General features: G+C 40.7%; 1 protein-coding gene across 1 annotated transcript; it reads right to left on the bottom strand.

Moving 5' to 3' along the window:
• Positions 1 to 9,489: 9,489 nt before the first annotated feature.
• rell2 (RELT like 2) lies at positions 9,490 to 16,688 on the bottom strand (the record flags this gene model as incomplete). Its single annotated transcript, XM_083915465.1, has 7 exons — positions 16,663 to 16,688; positions 15,135 to 15,344; positions 14,281 to 14,343; positions 13,918 to 13,981; positions 11,491 to 11,667; positions 10,953 to 11,401; positions 9,490 to 9,848 (listed from the first exon to the last, which is right to left on the bottom strand). The coding sequence occupies exons 2-7, from the start codon at positions 15,328 to 15,330 to the stop codon at positions 9,490 to 9,492; spliced, it is 1,308 nt and encodes a 435-aa protein (XP_083771591.1). The 5' UTR covers positions 15,331 to 15,344; positions 16,663 to 16,688.
• Positions 16,689 to 21,532: the final 4,844 nt, after the last annotated feature.

The raw sequence follows: 21,532 nt of genomic DNA, 5'->3' as shown, positions 1-21,532 counted from the left end.
GGACATACAGCATAAACACCTGGCTATATGGTTTCTGCTACAGTAGGTTTCTCCTGTAGGGGTGTGCCATATTTTATCATTCACGATAATCCGGATAAGATACAATAAAAAAGGAGCCACTTCAATAGTGTTGAAATATTTTGGTTTTAAATGAGCAGATGTTGCTCAGACCATAGGTGGAAATACGTCCAATTTATTCAGCCACCTTAAAAAAAATAAACACATCGTTCAACATGAAGCGTGAGACACCTATTCATAGCATCTGTGGAAGAAGCTGCAAAATATGCCCTGGGGGAGAAATAGGTACCTAAATGCAACTGCAGGCTCCTATATGTTTAACAAAGGGCCAGCGCCAATGGGTAACAGACACACACTCAGAGCTGTAATATGTACTACAGACTGTTGGCTTTTAGTTGAAAGCAAATGATTACATTCATGCTGGCCTATTGAACAAGTCTGTTTTTGAAAATGCTGCCGCAACTGGTATTCTGTCACGTAAGAAAAGTCTAGCAGTGTGTATATCTTTAACATTACAGGAAGCTGAGCTTTTACTACATTAGCTCTCAGCATGACCCTTCACAAGCTACTGTATATTTGTAGAGCAGGTTAAATAGCAGCCAGCACAGATGTGTGACACATTGTGTCAATAGCATCAAATACTGCTGTTAAATTGTAAATGTTTCATTATATTCTGTGGCTCCCTGATGAACTGCTAAAAACTATCTGAAGGAACAGTGAAAGAATAGTACAGTAAAGATAACATGTAGAATACATAGATGCTGATTTATTTTATGTATAATTGCACAACTTCAATTTTGAAGGTAGTGAATGTGTCCATCCAAATAAACATTGTACTGTACAGTTATATTACAATATGACAATACGTATATCTTGTGATGTGACAGCAGGGAAATCCAAGGATGACATTTGTTCTTACATTTCTACATAAGCATAACTGTGTTATATAATGCCAACAGTATTACTGTACTGTGTTGGTGTGATACAGTGCTCATTACTACCTGGATGCTTGACTGATCAAGGACACAACACACACTCACATAGTCTGGAAAAGCATAGTTCTGGTATTTATTTCATTAGAGTACATTATGATACATCTGCATATTTACAAATCTCTCACACCCCCAGCATGTGTAGTACTGTACATGGGTTTCAGGCTCTGAGGACTTATAGTTATCAATGGGGCTTCATTGTGAGTACTTCAATAGCTGCTCATCTGTGTAATGCTTCACATCTCACCATTTTGGTATAACTTGCATTTTTATTTTTGCATTTATAATGAATAAACAATTTCCCCCAAATCCTAGGGCAGCAACAAGGTATATACTGCAAGCTGTTCAAAATGTGTTTATCATGTGTCCCATTGTCGTGACGTCACCAATTGGTTTGTGGACTACAGGTTTGAAGCCACAAAAATTGCATTTTGACCATCACCATCTTGGGTTTTTGGAATAATGTGACCATATTTGGATGCTAGCTAGCTTACGTTAGCTTTGATAGCAAGTCGAACTATATATTAAATTAGATAGAAAGGAGATTTATGTCCTGTTGCCTAGCAACAGACTAACTTCCATGTAAACCATGTTGTGAATGTGTAGTTTGTAGTTAACAGCCAATCGAGCAGTGGAGTAGTCACGGTAGAAGAGCCAGCCGCTAAATGAGTCACATCTAACAACTTATGCTTCATCCACACACTCCTATCACTGAGTAGGAAATCACATTACTATTGCAAGGGGAGCGTGCCTTTGTTCCCCAGGTTCTATGTTCCCTGCTTTGTTTGTGATCGGGGAACATCAGACCTTTTTCTTAAAAAAGGGTCCGATGTTCCGCACTTTTCACAGAAAGGGTCCTTTGTTTCCCGGTCTGTAATTTTTTCCACAATCAGTGCCAAATTCCACGGCAAATAGGCGGATGTAGACCCTACCCCCTAACCCTGACCCCAACCGTAACCCCTAACCTATCCGCGAAGGCATAGGCTTACACGACCAGGGAACATAGGGATGACCCCATCACAAGCTAAATAACTAACCAGCTAACTAGCCAGCTGTCTGCTGGTTGGCTTCTCGCTTGCTGGATCCACCATATTTTCATGCCACATTGGTAACAGAAAATGAGCCGAACAGCTGCTGCTGGGTCTAACTGTCCTTCCTCCTACTCTGCAACAAACTGCTGTGTGTTGTCACCATGACAACTAACAACAACCGTCAATTTGTTTTGTACTGGTCAAATTACATGGCAAATGTCTCAATGTCCTTTCTATCCAATTTCATTTCTATGGGTGCAACCAAACACTGATCAAGTCAAGACATTTTTTAAGGCAACCACAACGTTGATGAAGTGAAAACACACTGTGAGTGGGTCAAAGTACTCATAATTTAACAAAGACACGCAAAAACAATTTCACTTTTTATGGACACAGTGCTTAGCCCCTATCCTGTCACTAGCCCTGTGACCTGTCAGTCACAAGCTAAAGCATCCTCTGCTTTCTGGTCTATTTGACTCTAAATGGAACCATCATTTACTAAATGAACATTATTTGTACTGTATTGAAGAAGACTTGAAACTAGAGATTGAGAACATAAACTCATTAAGAAAAAGTTTACTGAGGTAATAAAAGTCAGAAGTTAAGGTTTATTATTTATCTATTTTTTTAGGTTTATTTTCGGATTGACTTGAAATTGACTACTTTGCTTGCTAATGTTTCACACAAGAAAGACCAGATGCCATCTAAATACGCTGCTACTGAATCAGACTTTGTTAATCATGGGCAGATTAGTTAGTTGATTGTAATTGGTTTAAGAAGACCTTGCTAAATATAAAATACACTGAACTGACTAAATATAATGTTTTGCATGTTTTTTAAATGTACAACAAATACTTCATCTGGAGGTGATCCATGTTTTGGTGACTGTATGCAACTGACAAGACAGACCTTTGATCTCAACTGTGACAGTCTCCCCAAGAAAATCCGGCAGCTCAGCCACACAGCGCTTCACATTTGGCTACTGATAGAGCTGCACCATTAAGACATCTCATATATTTTTATATACACGATTTGATATTTGCAATGCAATGTACATATATGATGCATTCATCTTATAGTTAAAGTGCATAATCAATTCAAAAACAAACAAAAGGACATGGTCCTCTTTACATATACTAATGTTTAATAATGTATTAACTTGTAAATTACTTTTCAACAGGTTGAGTTGAAAAATAACACAACAGCCAGGTGATGGGAATGGGTGATGTGTTTGGTGACCAGCAGAGGGTGACACACATTCACACATGCAGTCTCTCAAGAGAACACTTTAAAACATTCCTAAGGAAAATAGAACATGGAAGTATCAACATTTACTGGAGCGGTGTTTTAGACTTTCTGGATAGAGACGATTGGCACTTCACTCTTCTGTTAAGAATAATGTAAATGCTATGCATGATAAACTCTCCTAGATGGAAGTAGAGGAGAGATTGCAATGCAGCCTTATTTTGTATGTGAAAAGTATTTGTACTTCATGTAAACCCAGTAGCCTGTTTCTCTATTAGTACCTACCAAGACCACACATGATTATGATACCAGGCAGGCCTTAAGCTGTCACGTCAGACTCCCTAGGCCTAGGACAAATGCACTGAAAAGAACATACTGTGCAGAGCTATTGTATACTGGAATGGACTTCTGTACTGCCTCATTCTCAAGTGTAAGAAATTAGGATTTAGAAGGGAATTGGGAAGGGAGCTGTTTTAAGTAAAGAAATTAGGTTTAATTCAGTTGACTGATGTGTGTAAAGCTGCAGAGTGCCTTATTTAGTATTTTTAGTTTAAACTTGTACAGAGACAGCTCTGAATGAGCTGATCTCTGAATGTGTCTGTGTATGTGTGGGCATATGTGTGCATACGTATGTGTATATACTTGTACTGTGTATGCATGGTGCATGTGAATGTATATATGCATACTATATATGTGCCTATAGGGCTTTGATGTGTGTGAGTGTGTATGCACACGTGATGGATGTATACATACATATACTCATATTTTCCTAGTTATCTAAGTATTCTTATTTCATGATCTGAGTTTTTTATGGAAATAATCTAAATTGCTTGTTTTTTTTAATTATTTTTTTCATATTTTATTTTTTGTGACTTCTATTAGAACTCTTATTTGTCTTGTTTTTTAAGGGACCCCAGGAAGAATAGTCGTCATCATGGTGACAACTAATGGGGATCCAAAAAAACAATAAACAAACAATAAACATGCTGTCCATGTCAGCTTATGAAACAAGAAAACAGATCACATGGCCTAAGAGAAGCTGCTTGAAATGAAAGTTTGTGAGAGGAAAACTGGGTCAGCTGACTAGAGGCCTCCTGGTTACTTTCCCATAAAGGGCAGGAAGTGACGCTGACCTCTGACCAGAGACCTTTGAACTGTCTGATGAACTCTGTTCTAACCAGTCTCTGGAGAAGGAGTCTCCAGGGCCAGACAGGCTCGGGTCTACTGGGCTGAATGCTTGTAAACAACAAAGGATGCCCCTACTCGCTGTCTTAAAGTAAATAAATAAATTCCTTCCATATTTCCTCATTTAAGACTTTAATTTTGCATTTAATAGGCAGATATCTGAGAAAGTGAACACACATAAAATCAAAACTTTCTGCATCCAATCACTGAGGCTAAGTGATTATAGTGATACCAAGGGTGCTCATCCCAGGAAGTATTAGGGAGATTAATACAAGTTAAGATTATGTTAGAGTAAAGTCATGGTGTTGCTTCAGGAACAAAATGAAGCTCGGAGACACTCTTTAAACAATGTGATTTTGAAACGTGTGCTGCATTTCTTTCCGTCTTCAGAAGTGGTAATCTTCAAAATAATTGTTTCTTCATGTTTCTCATTGCTCATTTTTGTGATGTTTTGCACTCGAGCAAGCTTCAGCTTTAGTTAGTTGTTGTTTTTTTCAGTCATGGTGGCTCATCACACCTAGTTCTTTCTCTATGTAGGCCTATTTCAAACAAATAGTAGCTTGAGACGTTGTTTCTTTGCCTTGTCCTTAATTACCTTAAAAGTGAGAAAGCTAAGCATTCAGAAAGCTTTTTTTTCCCCCTTTATCTTTCAAGAGTGCTTTTGAAGCCAATTTGTCATAATTAAAGGAAATTGTCTGTTTGTTTTTTTACAACCTTGTTCATTTTGTAATTTTAGCTATCCTATAAACATGATCGTGTTTTTTCCTATATATGTAATCAGAGGGCTTTAAGTAGAAAACAATATTTTGTGAAAACAAATTTTGTGTCATAAATATTGCTGTTCACAGATTTCCTCATTAATTCAGTGTTCTACCAAAACTACAAAAAATTAACCCAAGGTTGTAACAAATGTAATTTCTTTTAAAATGTTTTAAAATGTCCTTACTTTTACATCATATGCAATCTGGAGCACACCTTTAGACCTGAGATTGACCTTAGACCTCACCTTAGATTGTTGCTTCATGGTAGGCTATATAATGGTCTTGTTACTGTTTAGTTTTCTATTTAGAGAGTATAGAGAAACAGTAAAGATGAAAGGGGGTTGTGCAGATACAGATACTTTATGTCATAACATACAATGCTGCTCAAATCTTGGGATTAGTTGATTAAAAAAATCCTCCTTCAAAATGAGGAGTTTTGCAGGAGTGATCCATATCATGTTGTTGTGTCACAGCATGGCTTAGGGAATTCTTCGGAAGAGTTCCACTAAAGTCACAAATGTACAATATCTCCTGTCTATTATCTGATGTAGAAGCATTACAAGTTAGACTTTAAAATACTCTGTTATATTTTAAAATACACAATTTCTAAGTTTCACAGCTTTAAGGACTGCAGAGTTTACTCTGTGGAAGTTTCATGTCTCTGTAGTCTGAGAGCTTATTTCACATGCTGTATGGTGCTCCCAAACTGTCTTGCCTTGGCATTTACTTATACAATCATCAGTTTGGAGTGCTATTATTTGCCATTGTTTTTCACTTTACTGGTTCTATTTATGTTAAACACATTGCAAAATGGATTGTGAATAACAAGAATTGAAGAAAGCAGCTCTTTTACTGGATATTTATTAATTTCACAATTCCAGAAATCTAGTCTGGAGTGACTGGAGTGCCATACAAGGGCCTGATTACACTAGTATTAGAATCTACGTTAACACTTTCTATGAAGACCAAAACTATAGTGCATTATGTGGGAATTCATAACTGAATTATAATGCATTTATAATGCTTCATGACTACAATCATTCATACATAAAGCTTTCTAATGCACTATAACAACAATCACAAAACATTCTAGATGTGATTTATAATGAATTATAAGTTCAAGTAATGGTTTATAATACATTATGACTACCTATACTAGCCTATACACACCTCAACAACAATCAGCTGCTATAATGTATTAGAATCAGTCAACCTCTAGTTTATAAGGAGTCAAGGTAATCCATAAGACACTTAAACTTATAAATCATTATAAGTCACATCTATAATGTTCTATTACTAATGAGGATGACGTAGAAAGTGTTACTGAATTGACTGATACTTTACTGGTATTTTGTGTCATTGTGTGACTACTCTATATGGTCACATCAATGACTGCTGACAAGAGTGTTTGGTGGTGCTTAGAAACAAAAGCACCTGCCCACCAACACATATCTTTAAAACAACTGATAAGGTTTGTACTATTTCTGTCCAAATAAAGCTTCATGAAGCATTTTCTTTATTTCCTGAGTTCACTAGATGGAGCTTTCTGTTCAACAAAGAGTTGAAAACCCACTGAATCACCATTCATTGAGCCTTTTTCTTTAAACCAAGAGCTCTATCTAGTGGACTCAACAAATACAACTAATGCTTCATGAAGCTTCTTTTGGACATAGTTTGTAAGGTGGGGAGGTAGTTAGGGATCAAGTCCTTTTTATCCTTATTACTAGCACTAAAAGGGAACCTGTGCAGCGGAGGGTGGATCTTTGGTCGGGACTATGAACATCATAAGGAACAATGGCCACTCCAAGTTTTGAGGAAAGGTGGGTGGGCGCATTTGAAATGAGACTGTTCTATGCACCTTGGAACATACCGCACTTGCCAAAAGCCACTAGAGTAAAGCATAAGGTCAGACATAATTACATGAATGCAAATTCATTAAACTGATACATCATTAGCCAAGCTGCTGATGGAGTGACTTGCTTCATTATGCTTGTGCTGTTAATCTCAGTTCACAAACAGCAGGATCAATAGATGAGATTAGAGGTTTCCTGCCTTAGCATTTTTATACGTATATAAATAATCAGAATAATAACCAAACCAATAAAAATTTCACACGTCTCAGCTCAAGGCTCAAATGTTATCAGTCCAACAGCAGGTCCATTAAACACATAGATGTTAACAAGTCCACCAGCCATCCAACTGGTCAGCCTGTCATTTATAAAACAATAGAGTCAAAGGAAAATTTCCACCCTGTAGTCATGAATGCTGTGACCAATTCCAAAATGGAGTCTGTATAGTTTTATTTTGATGGACTATATTTTAAAAGCAACTGTTTGGTTCCATTTGTTTCCTTATGGTAGGGAGGTACTGAAACTTTCTAGTCCTACTGTAAATGACAATTAACGTCAAGTCTAGTAATTGATTTTTAGTTATAGAAATGGTTGGTGGGTCCACCACTTTGGTCCAGACTGCAATATCTTGAAACTATTGGATGGCTTGTCAGACATTTTGTACACAAATTCATGGTTCCCAGACGATGATCCTATATATTTTGGTGATTCCCTACATTTTCCTGAGGCAACCATCAAATTGAAATTTTTGGTTTTCATTTTGTAGGTCAACATTTCTAAATTTAGCATGGGCATAATCATTAACTTTGGTCATCCTCTTACTTTTTATCTAGCATTTAACTCAATCTGCCACAATGAATGGCGCTACGTACAGCCTCACAGAGTGAGCCAGTCCAGTTTTGCTACGTCATATTGGCTGCTGTGGTTACATGATTAAAGGTGTGTTCATGATTAATTATAGTAATAACTTTATTGTTACAACATTTCCATTCCTTAAAGCTGCAGTCGACAAGTCTGGCAGATGGAGTAGACTCAGGCCCTGGCCACACGAGAACGCGTTTTCCTATAAACTCACATTTTTAATACCGGTTAGGCAGACCATCCACACGCAGCGGGCGTTATAGGAGCCTGAAAACGGTCTTCTCTGTAACCAGGTCCCAGAGTGGGAATATTTGAGAACGCCCCCAATGGCGTTGTCGTTTGGACGGCGAACGCATACTTAAACAATGCCGTCATCTCCACACCTCGGACCTCTAACCCCCGCGGCGTCACATAACAACAACAAGCGCTGTTGTGTGGAGAGAGACACGGACCCATAGACTGAACTGTACTCTGAGCCACATGCATGGGAATCTATTAGGCCGACCAGATATTTCTCCCTTTTCCCTGATGCTCTGAATAAGACGCTTAATTGGTCGCTAGTAGCTTTTTATAATTAAAGTTGCCAAGAAGGTCGCAAAAAGTAGCGAGACAGTGCTCGCCTATGAGTGCTTTGGGATGGGAAAGGGCTCACAGGAGCACCCACTGTTTGTTGAGATCAGTTACTACAGAGTGATTCGTGCATCAGAGTCCAAAACACTACAAAAGTCTCCACTAACACCAGAAACAGTCGACAGATTTCTCTCTAAGATGGAGGTGGATTTGGGAAGTCTCCAGATTTTGTGACAAACTCTCCGGGGTTTGTATTATGATTCTACATAACAGCGGAGCTCCATCTCTTCTTCTCCGTTGTTGATGTATTTCTGTGGCAGTTACAGCGCCGCATTCCAGGCCTGGCATGTGTACTACAGCGTTTTGAGCTGGTTTCACTGATTTCTTCAGCCGAGTCCGCGTGGACGGAAACCTTTTCAAGAACGGAGGGGGAAAAAAAGGTTGTTTGTGATCGTGTGGCCAGGGCCTCAGTCAAATTTACAACTCTCACCCCCCTCCCCCTCTACCACCGAGCTCCTCCTCTCTTTCCACTAGTGCTAGTCATTGCGCGTGCACCAGATTCCTGTAAGAGCACCTGTATCTTCTCTCATCGATAAACGGCATGGAGTACACACTACATGGAGGTAGGCTGGCTAACTTACTCATAGATAGCAACTGTTAACGTAATTTAGCGTATGCTAAAGCGTAATTGGGTAATTGAGGCGTGTGCCTGTAATATTGTAACATGCTCTTTGCTGATAGGATGATAGGGGTGCGGTGGATTTTTGCAAAACAAACAACAAGCTCAAGGTGCACGTAGAGGTCTGTTTTTTTTTTCTAAAACCAGATTATTTCTGTTGTTCTATCAGACCACAGTGTCGGCTTCAGTGAATATGATCAAACAAATGTGCTCGACTGCAACTTTAAGTCCACCGCGCAGCTCAATTCTCGATATAAGTTCCATATGGTCAAGTCTTAACCAAATGTTCAAACAAATCTATTGCAACTCCTCCTCCGCTCTCTCTGCTTCTTCGACCTGCGTCACTTTGCAGTCCCTAATATCTTCCATCTCCACCATATCATCCTTCTCTTGGCTCACCCTTAGCCTAGCCTCTACTCGAGGAGTTTCTCCACTTTGACTTTCAGGTTGTCCAACACCTGAAATATAAACCTCTTCTCCCTGACCAGCTGCTGGACTGATTCCTGCGTTTTCTGATTCAACCCTGAGTTCAGTAGTCACTCCTTTCAGGTCTTTTATCAAAGTAGATTCTTTCTGCTCCACCATAGCAACAACAGAAAACTCTCTCTTGCTGTCAGGGCTGGCTTTGATGATAGTCACACTATTAATTCTGCTGCCTATTGGTGAGGAGGGGGACAGTGGACTGGACGGTGACAGAGGCAAACTGCTTAGTCTGTCTTTAGAAAGTGGATCAGTGGGAGAGTAAAGGGCAGAACCATTAGAACCTCCCTCAAATGGTGAAAGTTTAGCTGTTTTGAGTATCCCAACCCTCATTGTTTCTGTCTTTTCTTCTTTCTTCAAAGTTCTGGCTCCTTCCTGCTCTTGTTCCTTTAGAGATAATGGCCTTAAAATCATATCCCCTTTGATCACAGATGTTACAGATGTCACACCTCCTGACTTCACAGTCTGACGAGGAGAACTTGTAAAGGACTGGTTCTGGTCAGCTGGAGAAGAAGAGAGGGTTTGCGGTGATACTGGCATGGTTTCAGGTTTGGGGCTAGCAGTAAGAGCAGGTGAAGGAGTTCGGGCTTGTAATGAACTAGCACTTTTTCCAAAGGACGAAGATGGAATGGGAGATTGGTCAGACATTGCTCGGCCAGATTGGAGTCTGGGGCTTGGAGTGAGCACAGGGGAAAAGGTTGTTTTTGCAGCCTCAGATGGTGGTAGTCTGGGGCTTGTTGTGACAGCCACGGGTGAGATAGAAGCTTTTAATGAAGAGGCTGAAGATGAGGTCTTGATTGGAGATGAACATGGAGGGGATGAACCTAAGCTTATTAAAACTAGGCTAGCACCAAAACCTGATTCCAGATCTGGGCTGGAGCTTGGGTCAGGTGGAGTTTGGGTAACTGGAAAATCTGCGCTAGAACAGGGTTCAGGTGGACCAGTAGGAATGACAGGAGTGAAACCAGGAATGGATCCAGGCATGGGGGCAATGGGTGTAGAGGTCTGTAGCGGCCCAGGATCATATGTCTCTTCATTTTTTAACACCTTATCCCCAAAATCTCTGTGTTTCTCTTTTGTCTTAAATGCCTGCACAGTTGAAGTAGGAGATTGAATGTGAAGAGAGCAGGGGGTAGAAGCTACTGTAGTCCCAACGGAAGGTTTGATCATAAGGTTCGTAAGGGGTTCAGGACTGTGCCCATGTTTCAAGTCATCCTCAGGAGCAGACTTAGAACCACGGGCCTGATTCTTACTTTGGATAGAGGGAGAATTAGCAGCACCTGAGGTTTTAGCCTCACGCTGAGGTGGAGCAGGCGTCTGGTTCTTTGAGGGGTCAGTTTCAGGTTTGATACCAGGTTTAGTACCACGTTCAGGAGCAACCTTAATGTTCTCTGCCTGCAACAGTTCCTCAAGAACTACAGGTTGCTTCTGAATAGCGAATCTAACACCTCCAGTCTCCCTGCCTGTCCACTCTCCTACTTTAATGCCAACAGGGTCGCTGCCTCGCCTCAGCCCAAATATGGTTACACTCTTTTTACGTTTTCCCACATTTGGAGCAACCCCATTGGAGCCCTCTGGAGGTGGACGGGCATCCTTGAACATGCTTCTCAGATTGTACCCGCCCTCCTTCCGCTCCTCACTGTCTTGGGATTGGTCCAGCTGGTCTCCTGAACTGACCAATGGATTTGGACCTCCATGGAGCTTCTTATCAGTGTGCGTCACCCGGAACCTGAGGGGATAATGATACATTTAGGATTAAATATTTCTACTACTCTATCCCAACATGCACTCTGTAAAAGTGGTTTAATCCTTTGTTACCTGCCAACGGAGAAGACAGTCTGCTCTCCAGGACGTTGTTTAAAGCGAGGGGTTCGACTTTGTCGTCTGCCCTTTTTAGATCGAACCTGGGCACAGAGGTGGCAGGAGTTGTGGTCTGTGCCCGAGTGGACTGTGTGGTGATGGGGAGGAACACCACCAATGGACTCCTTACGCAACCTGGACATCAACATTATTCTTGTTATAGTAGTATGTTTGTAGTATGTTATGTGTGAAGCCTGAAGCTGGAATTACTCTTCTCCGGGCTGCATTAAAGGGAACATTCGGGTGTTGTTCAGACACAGAGAACATCATTTTGGCAATGTTAAACAATTTAAAGGTTGAATATGGAGAATGAGCAGAACTCCACCATGTCTCAAGATTGTAGTTGCAACAACAATAAATAATTCCAGCAGTCGGGTTGCCAGGTTCGTTGCAGAGTGTGTCAGCTATCAGCCTGCTCCATGTCAAATGATGAATCATTCTGGGTAATGACTCATTTGGACTTATCAATTAATTTTACAAATGTATTTAACATCAGTCAGTCTTCAACTGGAATTCTTTCTTTGAGTGGTGGATAATCGATTAGCTAGCTAGCTCTCAACTCAAACAAAACCTGACAGAAAGTCACATTGTCAAACCAAGCAGAAATATTTAAAATATTAACTTAGACATAATATCTTTTTTTGTGGAAAATCAATACTTTCATTCTATACCCCTTAAAACGCCCTGTGGGTGTATTATTTTTAAATATATATAAATATTAATAAAGATTCTACATATTAAACCTTTAAGTCAGTTGTTGGTCAGACTATTCACAGTAGTGAAATCTGTGATTAGAGGTTATCAGTCCCTGCATGCTGGTTTCAAAATGTTTGATGATATCAGATACAGCAGTCAGATATGGGACACCGTTATTTAACTGCTCTGTGACATTCAAGCTGAGGAAAAAACATGCTACTCACATTATCTCCAGAACTGGTAGATAAAAAATGGAAATGCTTCCACATTAAAGTGAAATTCCGGTGTAAAATCATCCCAGGGTCTTCTTAGGCAAATTTGTCATTACATAAGCCATCGACACAATTTTTTTCATGTAAGAGTTATTAAAGTAGATTTTCCGGACGCTAACAGCCTACCGTGGTTAACACGGATTAGCTCGGGGGCGGCGAGTTGAACGCATTAAAATGGCTTTTTTAACCACTAATACTGCTCAAAATAACACCAAACCTCTGCAGCAGCATGAGAAGAGTCACTACACAGAAAGCAAAGCACCAACAATGTAGTTACAGAACCTGGAGTTTATTAAAAGAGTGTTTTAAAGACTTAACCACGGGCCCCAGTACCAGCTTCTCTTATGTCCATGAGAAGTCCATTCAAGTCAATAACCAAATGCAATCAAAAGGAAGGAGCCCATTGATGACTTATTCCAGCAAAACACGTAAACGTTGTGGTTTGGGCCAGTTTGGTGAAATATGTTTACCTCCAGTCTATCCGTAGCCAGTTGCTGCACTGGTGAAATGGCATTCTTCTTCAACAGGCCTTCTTTGGGTTCTTTGGGTCAGAAGCTCTTCTACGAATCATAAAGTCGTCCTTTTCCAAATGTTTGCTGCAGACACAGTAATCCCTCTGCCTAAGCGTCTCCATCGGCGTCTCGGTGTCCAGATTCAAAACAATAATCCACTGGTTTATCAGAGCACGGTCATCGTACCGCAATGGCAGCCTATGAAAAGTTTCTGCGTTGGAAGCTTTAATTTTTGTTTTGCAGCCGGGAAAGACACAAACAGCCGGGAAAGACACAAACAGGAACCATTCTCCAGCAACACACGCCCCCTGACCCCTGAGATCTGTGTAACATTTCGGTGCTGCAGGGAAAGCTACGTAGGACTTTTCCAAATCTTTTAACATCTATTATTAACCTATATTTCACCAAACTGCCACAGACCACAACGTTTACGTGTGTAGCTGGAATGAATCATCAATAGGCTCTGTCCTTTTGGATTGCATTTGGTAATGGATTTGAATGGACTTTACTATGAGAGCAGCTGGTACCGGTGCCATTTGGTTAGTCTTTAAAACACTCTTTTAATGAACTCTGGGTTCACTAACTACGTTGTTGGTGTTAATGAGTAAAGACTATTATGCGACTGCAGAGGTTTGGTGTTATTAGCTCTAGTATTAGTGGTTAAAAAAATAAGTTTTAATGCATTCAACTTGCAGCCCTGAGCTATTGAGCTACTGAACTGTTAGCAACTCTCCGAAAATCTACATTAATAGTTCATACACAAAAAAAATTATCTCGATGGCTTATTTGATGACCCAATTCGCCTAAAAAGACCTTGGGATGATTTTACATCGGAATTTCACTTTAACATGCCATGAAGGTGGTAATTATGTCCTACTCATACACACTCTGTTGGATGAGCCTACCTGGGGTCATGGCGCACACAGATATTTTGGTTTCCAAACATCTCATTGAAGGCTTCCATGTTAGCTTGAGGTGAAAACAGGGAGAAACCATATAAGATTAGCACTAATTGAGGAGTGGTAGATGGATTTTCTGATACAGTACTGTACATACTGATCTTGTCTGATGAGAATATAACTGCAGGACATATATGCATCACATGTATCAACACGCAAGACAGAGATTACAGTATAGCAGAGAACCGTAAAATAGACCACATTGAAGGAGGATAATAAACCAAAAGATCAGAATAGATTAATGTAACTTTGAATAAATACATTTAAAATAATTGAATCTAAACTGCTACTCAACAGTTATTTTATCACCTTCATTTTCAATAATGCATTTGAGTATCTGCTCCACTGTGTCCTGGTTCTCCTCATCCTCATCTGAAACTGAGCAGAATAATACATGGATTAAACCCACAACTCTTAAATGTTGCATCCCAAGCCAACACCACGCCTAAAGTGTCTGATAACTGATAAAGAGTTGGTTCACTCAAGCTCACAGAATTTACTAAAAGAGATGAAAGGTTATTAAAGCTGCAGTCAGCAAGTCTGGCAGATGGAGTTGACTCAGTCAAACTTTGAATGTTTACGACTCTCACGCCCCTCCCCCTCTACCACCGAGCTCCTCAGCTCCCTCCCATCGAGTGCTCGTCAGTGCACCAGATTCCTGTGAACACACTCGCCTGTGTTTCTTTCCTCAATAAACGACATGGGGTACACATTACATGGATACATTTAGCATATGCCTAGCTTGAGGCTCTCCCTTCTGATATTGTAACATGCAGGGGGGGGGGGGTAATAATAACAATAATAAAAGAAAAAAGTCCCTGTTCCACTGTCTTTACTTGTGTATCTGTGTTTTTGTCTGTGTGTTTACAAGCTTGCGTATCCTCCTATGTGTGCAAAGACACTTTTATGTATCAAAGTGAGTGCATGTTTGAAATACTGTGTGTGTTTGAAAGATTTTGTGATTCAGACTTCAAAGAAGACCACATAGGTTTGTGAGTTTTTGTATATCTGTAGTAGTGTTGTGGGTGAAAAGAGCAGGCGAGAGAGGGAAAGAGCTGGAGAGAAACGCTAAGATGACGAACAGCGAAACTTAGAGCCCCCAAACTATTATGCAATTGTTTGAATGGCACCCCCTGAGACTTAAAATATGATGAGTGACCCACCATCTGCATTTCCTCCCAGCTTCTCCTCCTCCTCTTCATCATCCATGTCTCCGGTGCGGCAGCGATAGCCCTTCTTCTTCAGCAGGTGGCAGATGAGGAAGCCAAGCAGTCCGGTGATGAAGAAGAGGAAGACAACTACAAAGATAATGTAGGGCGGGGGATGTTCCCCGCCCCCAGAGGCTTCCAGTTCAGTCATACCGTAGGTTCAATCTGAGTCATGGAGAGAGAGAGAGAGAGAGAGAGAGAGAGAGAGAGAGAGAGAGAGAGGGAGAGAGAGAGAGAAAGAGAGAGATTGATTGATTATATTTAATACTTTCAGCATTTTCAACCAATTAAAATGTAATACAGGCGTAAAATCACCCCATGGTCTTTTTTGGCACTTAAATCCATATCCTTCAAATAAGCCATTGAGACATTTTTTTAATCTAACAAATATTAACAGAGAAATCCAGGAGAGTTGCTAACAGCCTGACGTGGCTAACAGTGATTAGCTCAGGGCAGTACGGTGAAGGCATTCAAACGTCTTTTTTAACCACTAATACTGCTCAAAATAACAGCAAACCTCTGCAGCAGCATGAGAAGAGTCCCTAAACATAAGATAATATCTTTCATAGAGTGAGTTAAAAAAATTGATGGTGATTGATCATGTGACCCACTAATGAAAACACTTGTTGTCTTTTTGCTGAGTATTAACATCTGTGTGTCTGTGGAGACATTCACTCTCTAGATGGAAATAATCCTCCATGTTAGTGACTCTGCTGACAGAGGTTGGTATGTCGGCCCAGATCATCGCCAATGGCCAATGGCCAATGGCCAATGGCTATGCTGCGTTCACTTGTAATCGGAAATTCCAACTTCTGAGTCAGGCTTGTAGTAAGAGCAAAAGTGTAATAGGAACATGTGTGTGTGTGTGTGGATTTCAGAGGGGAACATATAGGGGAGGGACCAAAAGTAGAGGGGTGAATGTGTTTCAATAAAGTTTAAAAAAGAGCAAAAAAAAAAAGAGAATAAAATTGAAAAATTGTTGAAAATAAAACTTTATTTTGCTCCATCTCGGATGTCAGGATGCAGATCTGTGTGTCGGAAAAGTTTCTTTTCCTACAAGTGTTTCTTCTCTCCATGTTTGACCTCAGTGGGCGAGGCCTCCGAACCAGGAATATTTAAGGGCGTAACGTGTTAATGACGATCGAATTCAGCCGCCGCATTTATCAAGGCCCGCTCATTCGTACACTGAGATTGGTCAGATACGAATGTTTCATAAATCACACATGTTTCCTGTCGTAGGACCAATTCTGCGCTCAGATCTGCACCCGTTTTCACGCAAGATTGATAAATGAGGGCCATAGTGACCGTGAACGTGACAAGATGGAGGCTCTGACAGAACAGACTCACCTGCAGTTACTTTTTACTGCCACAGTATTACAACTCTAAAGCCACCTTATTGTAGTTCCATTTCCCAACCCTAACTTCAATAAAGAGAGACAGATATATAATGTGAGTTTAAAAAAACAACAATAAAAACACCTACAGGCTTTGTGGTTGGTCCAAATCATTTTCAAGCCTTCAGTTGCAGACTGGTCATCATCAAGAGTCACTCTGGGAAACAGAGAGAGGGAGGAAGATAAATCATATGAACTAACCTGTATCTGTTCAGGGAGGCAGAAACAGAGAGAAATTACATTTGAACAACGCTTCATTTTGTAACATTTTTGGCATCCAAAGTGTTTGACAAAAGAGCAATTGTTAAAAGGCAGCTATGGGACACAGTAGTAGGCAAGTTCGCTAACTGACGTGATTTGATTGATAAAAAAAAAAGACTTTGGGTCACTTAGCAATGTTGCAACATAGCTTAAAAGTTACAAAAGCGTCCATATCTTAAGTCCTACTAAATACGGTTTTATTTTGCAGTCTGCAAGCCGGCATGTTTTTCTGGCTGTACAGAAAATCTGTACCTATGGACCACATAGGTACAGATTTCCTTTCAACATTGGGGGAACACAAGTGGAGGGTCGAGGGTTCCATCCCTAGAAATTTTGAGCTTCTAACATTTAATTTCCTTAATTTGGTTGGATTTACTTTATGGTGGAATTGTCTTAGAAAATAGGTAACAATATAAGATATTAAAATCCAATAATATGACCTGAGGACTTCGATTAAGATTTAATTCTCTAATTCTCATATAACTTTACATTTCTCTAAAATTGGGCCTAATACTCTGTCGTCTTCAGTTGACGGGCTAGAATTCGCCCTTTAGTTGATGATGTTGTGTTGTCCTCCAGCACCCCAGTAAGGAATCTGGGTGTTATTTTTGATCAGGATATGTCCTTCGATTCTCACATAAAACTAACAACAAGGACTGCATATTTTCACCTGCGTAATATTGCAAAAATTAAGAACATTGTGTCTCAGAAAGATGCAGAGAAACTTGTCCATGCATTTGTTACTTCTAGGCTGGACTACTGCAACTCCTTATTATCAGGCTGCTTCAATAAGTCTCCAGTTGGTCCAAAATGCTGCAGCTCGTGTACTAACTAAAACAAATAGAAGAGAACATATATCTCCTGTATTAGCTTCTCTGCACTGGCTACCTGTAAAATCTAGAATAGAATTTAAAATCCTTCTCCTTACGTACAAAGCTCTTATTGGTCAGGCTCCGTCGTATCTTAAAGAGCTCATAGTACCGCATCACCCAACTAGATCTCTGCGCTCTGAGAATGCAGGGCTACTCGTCGTTCCTAGAGTTTCCAAAAGTAGAAGTGGAGGCAGAGCCTTCAGCTACCAAGCTCCTCTCCTGTGGAACAAACTCCCAAGTGTTATTCGGGAGGCAGACACTGTCCCCATATTTAAGAGTAAACTTAAAACTTTCCTTTTTGATAAAGCTTACAGCTAGGGCTTACGATAAGACTTTATTCTGCTTAATTATGCTGCTATAGGCCTAGTCTGCCGGGGGATAATACTTTTCCTGATACTCTGAGCTTCTCTCCTCTCTGTCTGTATCATTCATGTCTCATCAATGCATGTTACTAATTCAGCTTCTTCCCCGGAGCTGTTTGTGCTTTATCATCTCGCAGGTCTCTGCTGATCGTGGTGGTGCCTGCTGCCGTGGTCCTACATGACGCTTCCTGCTGCTATTATCACTGTTACTCATATATACTATCACTAGTTTAATAAACTATAAAATTTGTAGCTGTATCGTAGCTGCTATTGCCACTACTCATCATTGATCATGTTTGCCACCATAATTATTATCATTTTCATATTCTGTCTCCTTAGCTGTGTTTGTTTCTACTATTCTGTTGTATGAACTGTCTTAACACATACGTTATATTCACATTACTATAAATATTATTATAGTTACTGTTAGGCTTTGCTTGCATCTCTGGAAGTGTGTCTGTCTGTCTCTCTCTGTCTATCTGTGTGTCTTTTCTCTCTTTCTCTCTCCTTTTCTTCCTCCCCAACCAGTGCAGACAGATGGCCGTCCTCCACAGAGCTGGGTCTGTCTGACGTTCCTGCCTGTTAAAGGGAAGGTTTTCATTGCCACCGTACTCTACGGAGGAATTGTTGGGTCTTTGAGAGTGTCTTTACCTACTCTGTAAAGTGTCCTGAGATAACTTTTGTTATGATTCAACACTATAAATAAAATTGAATTGAATTGAATTGAATTGAATTGAATAGTTATTATTAGTGCTCTAATCTGTGGCTCCGCCTGCATCCCCTCGTTTTCTGCACCTATGCTGACCCACAATTGTTTGTACAGCATATTACGAGAAAGAGGGTCGAAGTTCAAGGTGCAATGTTATGAAGAAGTAGTATGTCCCAATTGTATTCACACTGCATGCAGAAGTGCATACTTTATAAGGGCAGCGGCAGTACATACAAAAGTAAAAAGAAAAGTATGGGATTTGAAGCTCAGCCGTTGTTTTCTGTTTCATCTAAACAAACTCTTGTAGGACGTTGACTGTGTGGGTAGTGAGTGAAAGGATGGATATCCATTGCATTTCTCTTCTTTTGTTCGATGATTACTTTGAACAGTGTCCTGCTTTGTTTAAATTTTTGCTGATAATACATTACCTTTGATCTAAACTGAAACTGATTTCTGTGTGTGAGGTTTTTATTTCTTTTCTGTGGGTGTGTTTCACTTGAGTCATCCCCAAAGCAATTTCAGTCAAAAGCAACTGTACTTGGTTATTTGTCTAGGAAGACGTTTCACCTCTCATCCAAGAGGCTTCATCAGTTCATCTACGCATCTGACCAGGCTGGATCTGGTGTTAGAGTGGCAGTCGTAGGTGGGAAGTTGGTTTCGACTTCGTTAGTGCTTTATTGGGTCTTAATGACAGTCGTTGGAGTCAAAGGGGGCCATTTGTGAACAGTTGTTCTTTGAGGTTAGATTGTTGAATCTCCTGGGAAGGGATGAAAGGGCTGCATTGTAAATTGGAGATAGGTGGTGTCTCAGGGCGCACTCACACTGTCCTTCACCGGGCCAAAACAGGTTTTATGGGTAAAGCCTAGTTCGTTTGACCAGTGTGAGTGCAACAGCTCCGCGCCTAGCTGCGGCCAGCTGGCCATCCACGGCCCGTTTGAGAGAGGTGGGCTTTTGAAAAGCGTGTTTGCACATGTACGAGCACAAGCGTGCGCACGTGTACAAGCACGAGCACGACGCCTATGGTGGCTCTCACGACATTTTATGTGCGCCTGTTCGGTCATAGAAAAAAAAAAAGGCGGACATTTAACAACAACAACAATGGTGGTGAAAGGTTCACGTTGGTGTGATGCGGAGGTGGAGAGTTTACTGCAGATTTGGTAGGATGAAAACATTCAAAAACAGTCGAACAAGACGCACAAAAACTCCAAGGTCTATGGAAAGATTTGTAAACAAAGCGACGCATCGCAATGACGTGTTTGACAGTGTGACGTGATGGACAGGCAAGAAGCATTTGCGCGAGGCCCAGGCAGTGTGAGTACAAACGGGCTGGCCAGCGGGGGGAGAGGGAGGGGGGGACAAGTACCCTAAAGCCCGGGGCGCAGTGCGGAAGGACAGTGTGAGTGCGCCCTGAGACCTCCTCCCCTGTTTAGAGATGGTCACTTGAGTAATGCATACATCCTTTGTGTGGCTGTCTGTGTGCCACAATGACTCCTTTGTCAGGTGAAGTCTGGCTGGTGTCCAATATAATAATTGATTGTTAATTATAAATGTGTATTTCTTTGTATGGGGAGTAAAATATTTGTTTCACAGTTTGAGCATCATGTTATTAGATGGTTAGGTTAAGCAAAGCGCATCGATATTACTCCAGGTAAGCTGTTTACATGCACAGATAATCGGGGTACTGAAGGAGTTCTCTAGGTCTGTTAACCGGGGTTAGAGAACTCTGGTTTTACCCTGAGTATGCTGTTTACATGGTGTTTAAGAAACCTTAGTATGCCCTTAACCCGAATATAACCTGGTTTTAAAACTGTCTGTAAAGGCACTGACTGATGATAGTGGTCATGAAAGACTGTGATGAGCTACCTGAAGGACATCACAGGACCCCTGCTGGTGGACAAACATATCAGTGGATGATGCAGTCAAGATGGAACTGCACTACATTTTACTCCAACTCCAACTCTGCAGGGACACCTGTCAGTATAAGATAAACTTCCCGAACTTCCAAGAAAAGCATATCCCACATCCGCACCATCCCCTGTGCCCCTCAGGGATGTGTCGCCCTCTGGTGCAGTCAGAACAACCTGGAGCTGAACGCATCATTGAATATCTAACTAACTTCACTTTCTGTGTTCAAGAGATGGAAAAGCTCCATTAAAGTTATAATCTGAAAGGTTTTAATTTAGTTGTCTTTTAAGTTCCTATCTATCAAACAATGGTGATTGATCATATGACCCACTAATGAAAGCACTTGTTTTTGCTGCTTTGTCCAGAAATACATTAAAGTGTCTGTGGTTACATTCCTGCGTAAAATTAAAATGCATCGCTCTATTAGTGACACTTTTTACGTCAGTCGGCAGCGATTTGTCTGCAGGTGGAGCTTGTCTGTAGTAAGGGCAGAAGTGTCACAGGAACGTGTGTGTGTGTGTGTGTGTGTGTGTGTGTGTGTGTGTGTGTGTGTGTGTGTGTGTGTGTGTGTGTATTTAAGAGGGGAACATATAGGGGACGGAGATGAATGTGTGTCATTAAAGTTTACAAAAGAGCAAAGAAAAGTGTCCCGTCTGGATATTTCTATACTGCCTGAGTAGGGCAGGATACCAGGCTCACTGTGATGTGTGTGACCGGTGCAGGTCCATCTCATTACTGCTGACTCACAATGGAGGATCATCAGACAGAGAAAGAGGAGCGTTCAACTTCCAGTCCAAAGAAAAAAAGAAAAAAAAACAAATCAAAGTGAAGAAGGACAAGTAATCAAGAA

Source organism: Echiichthys vipera (assembly GCF_963691815.1).
Source record: "Echiichthys vipera genome assembly, chromosome: 6".
In the NCBI taxonomy this organism is placed as follows: Eukaryota; Metazoa; Chordata; class Actinopteri; order Perciformes; family Trachinidae; genus Echiichthys; species Echiichthys vipera.
This window is presented reverse-complemented; position numbering and strand designations above follow the sequence as displayed.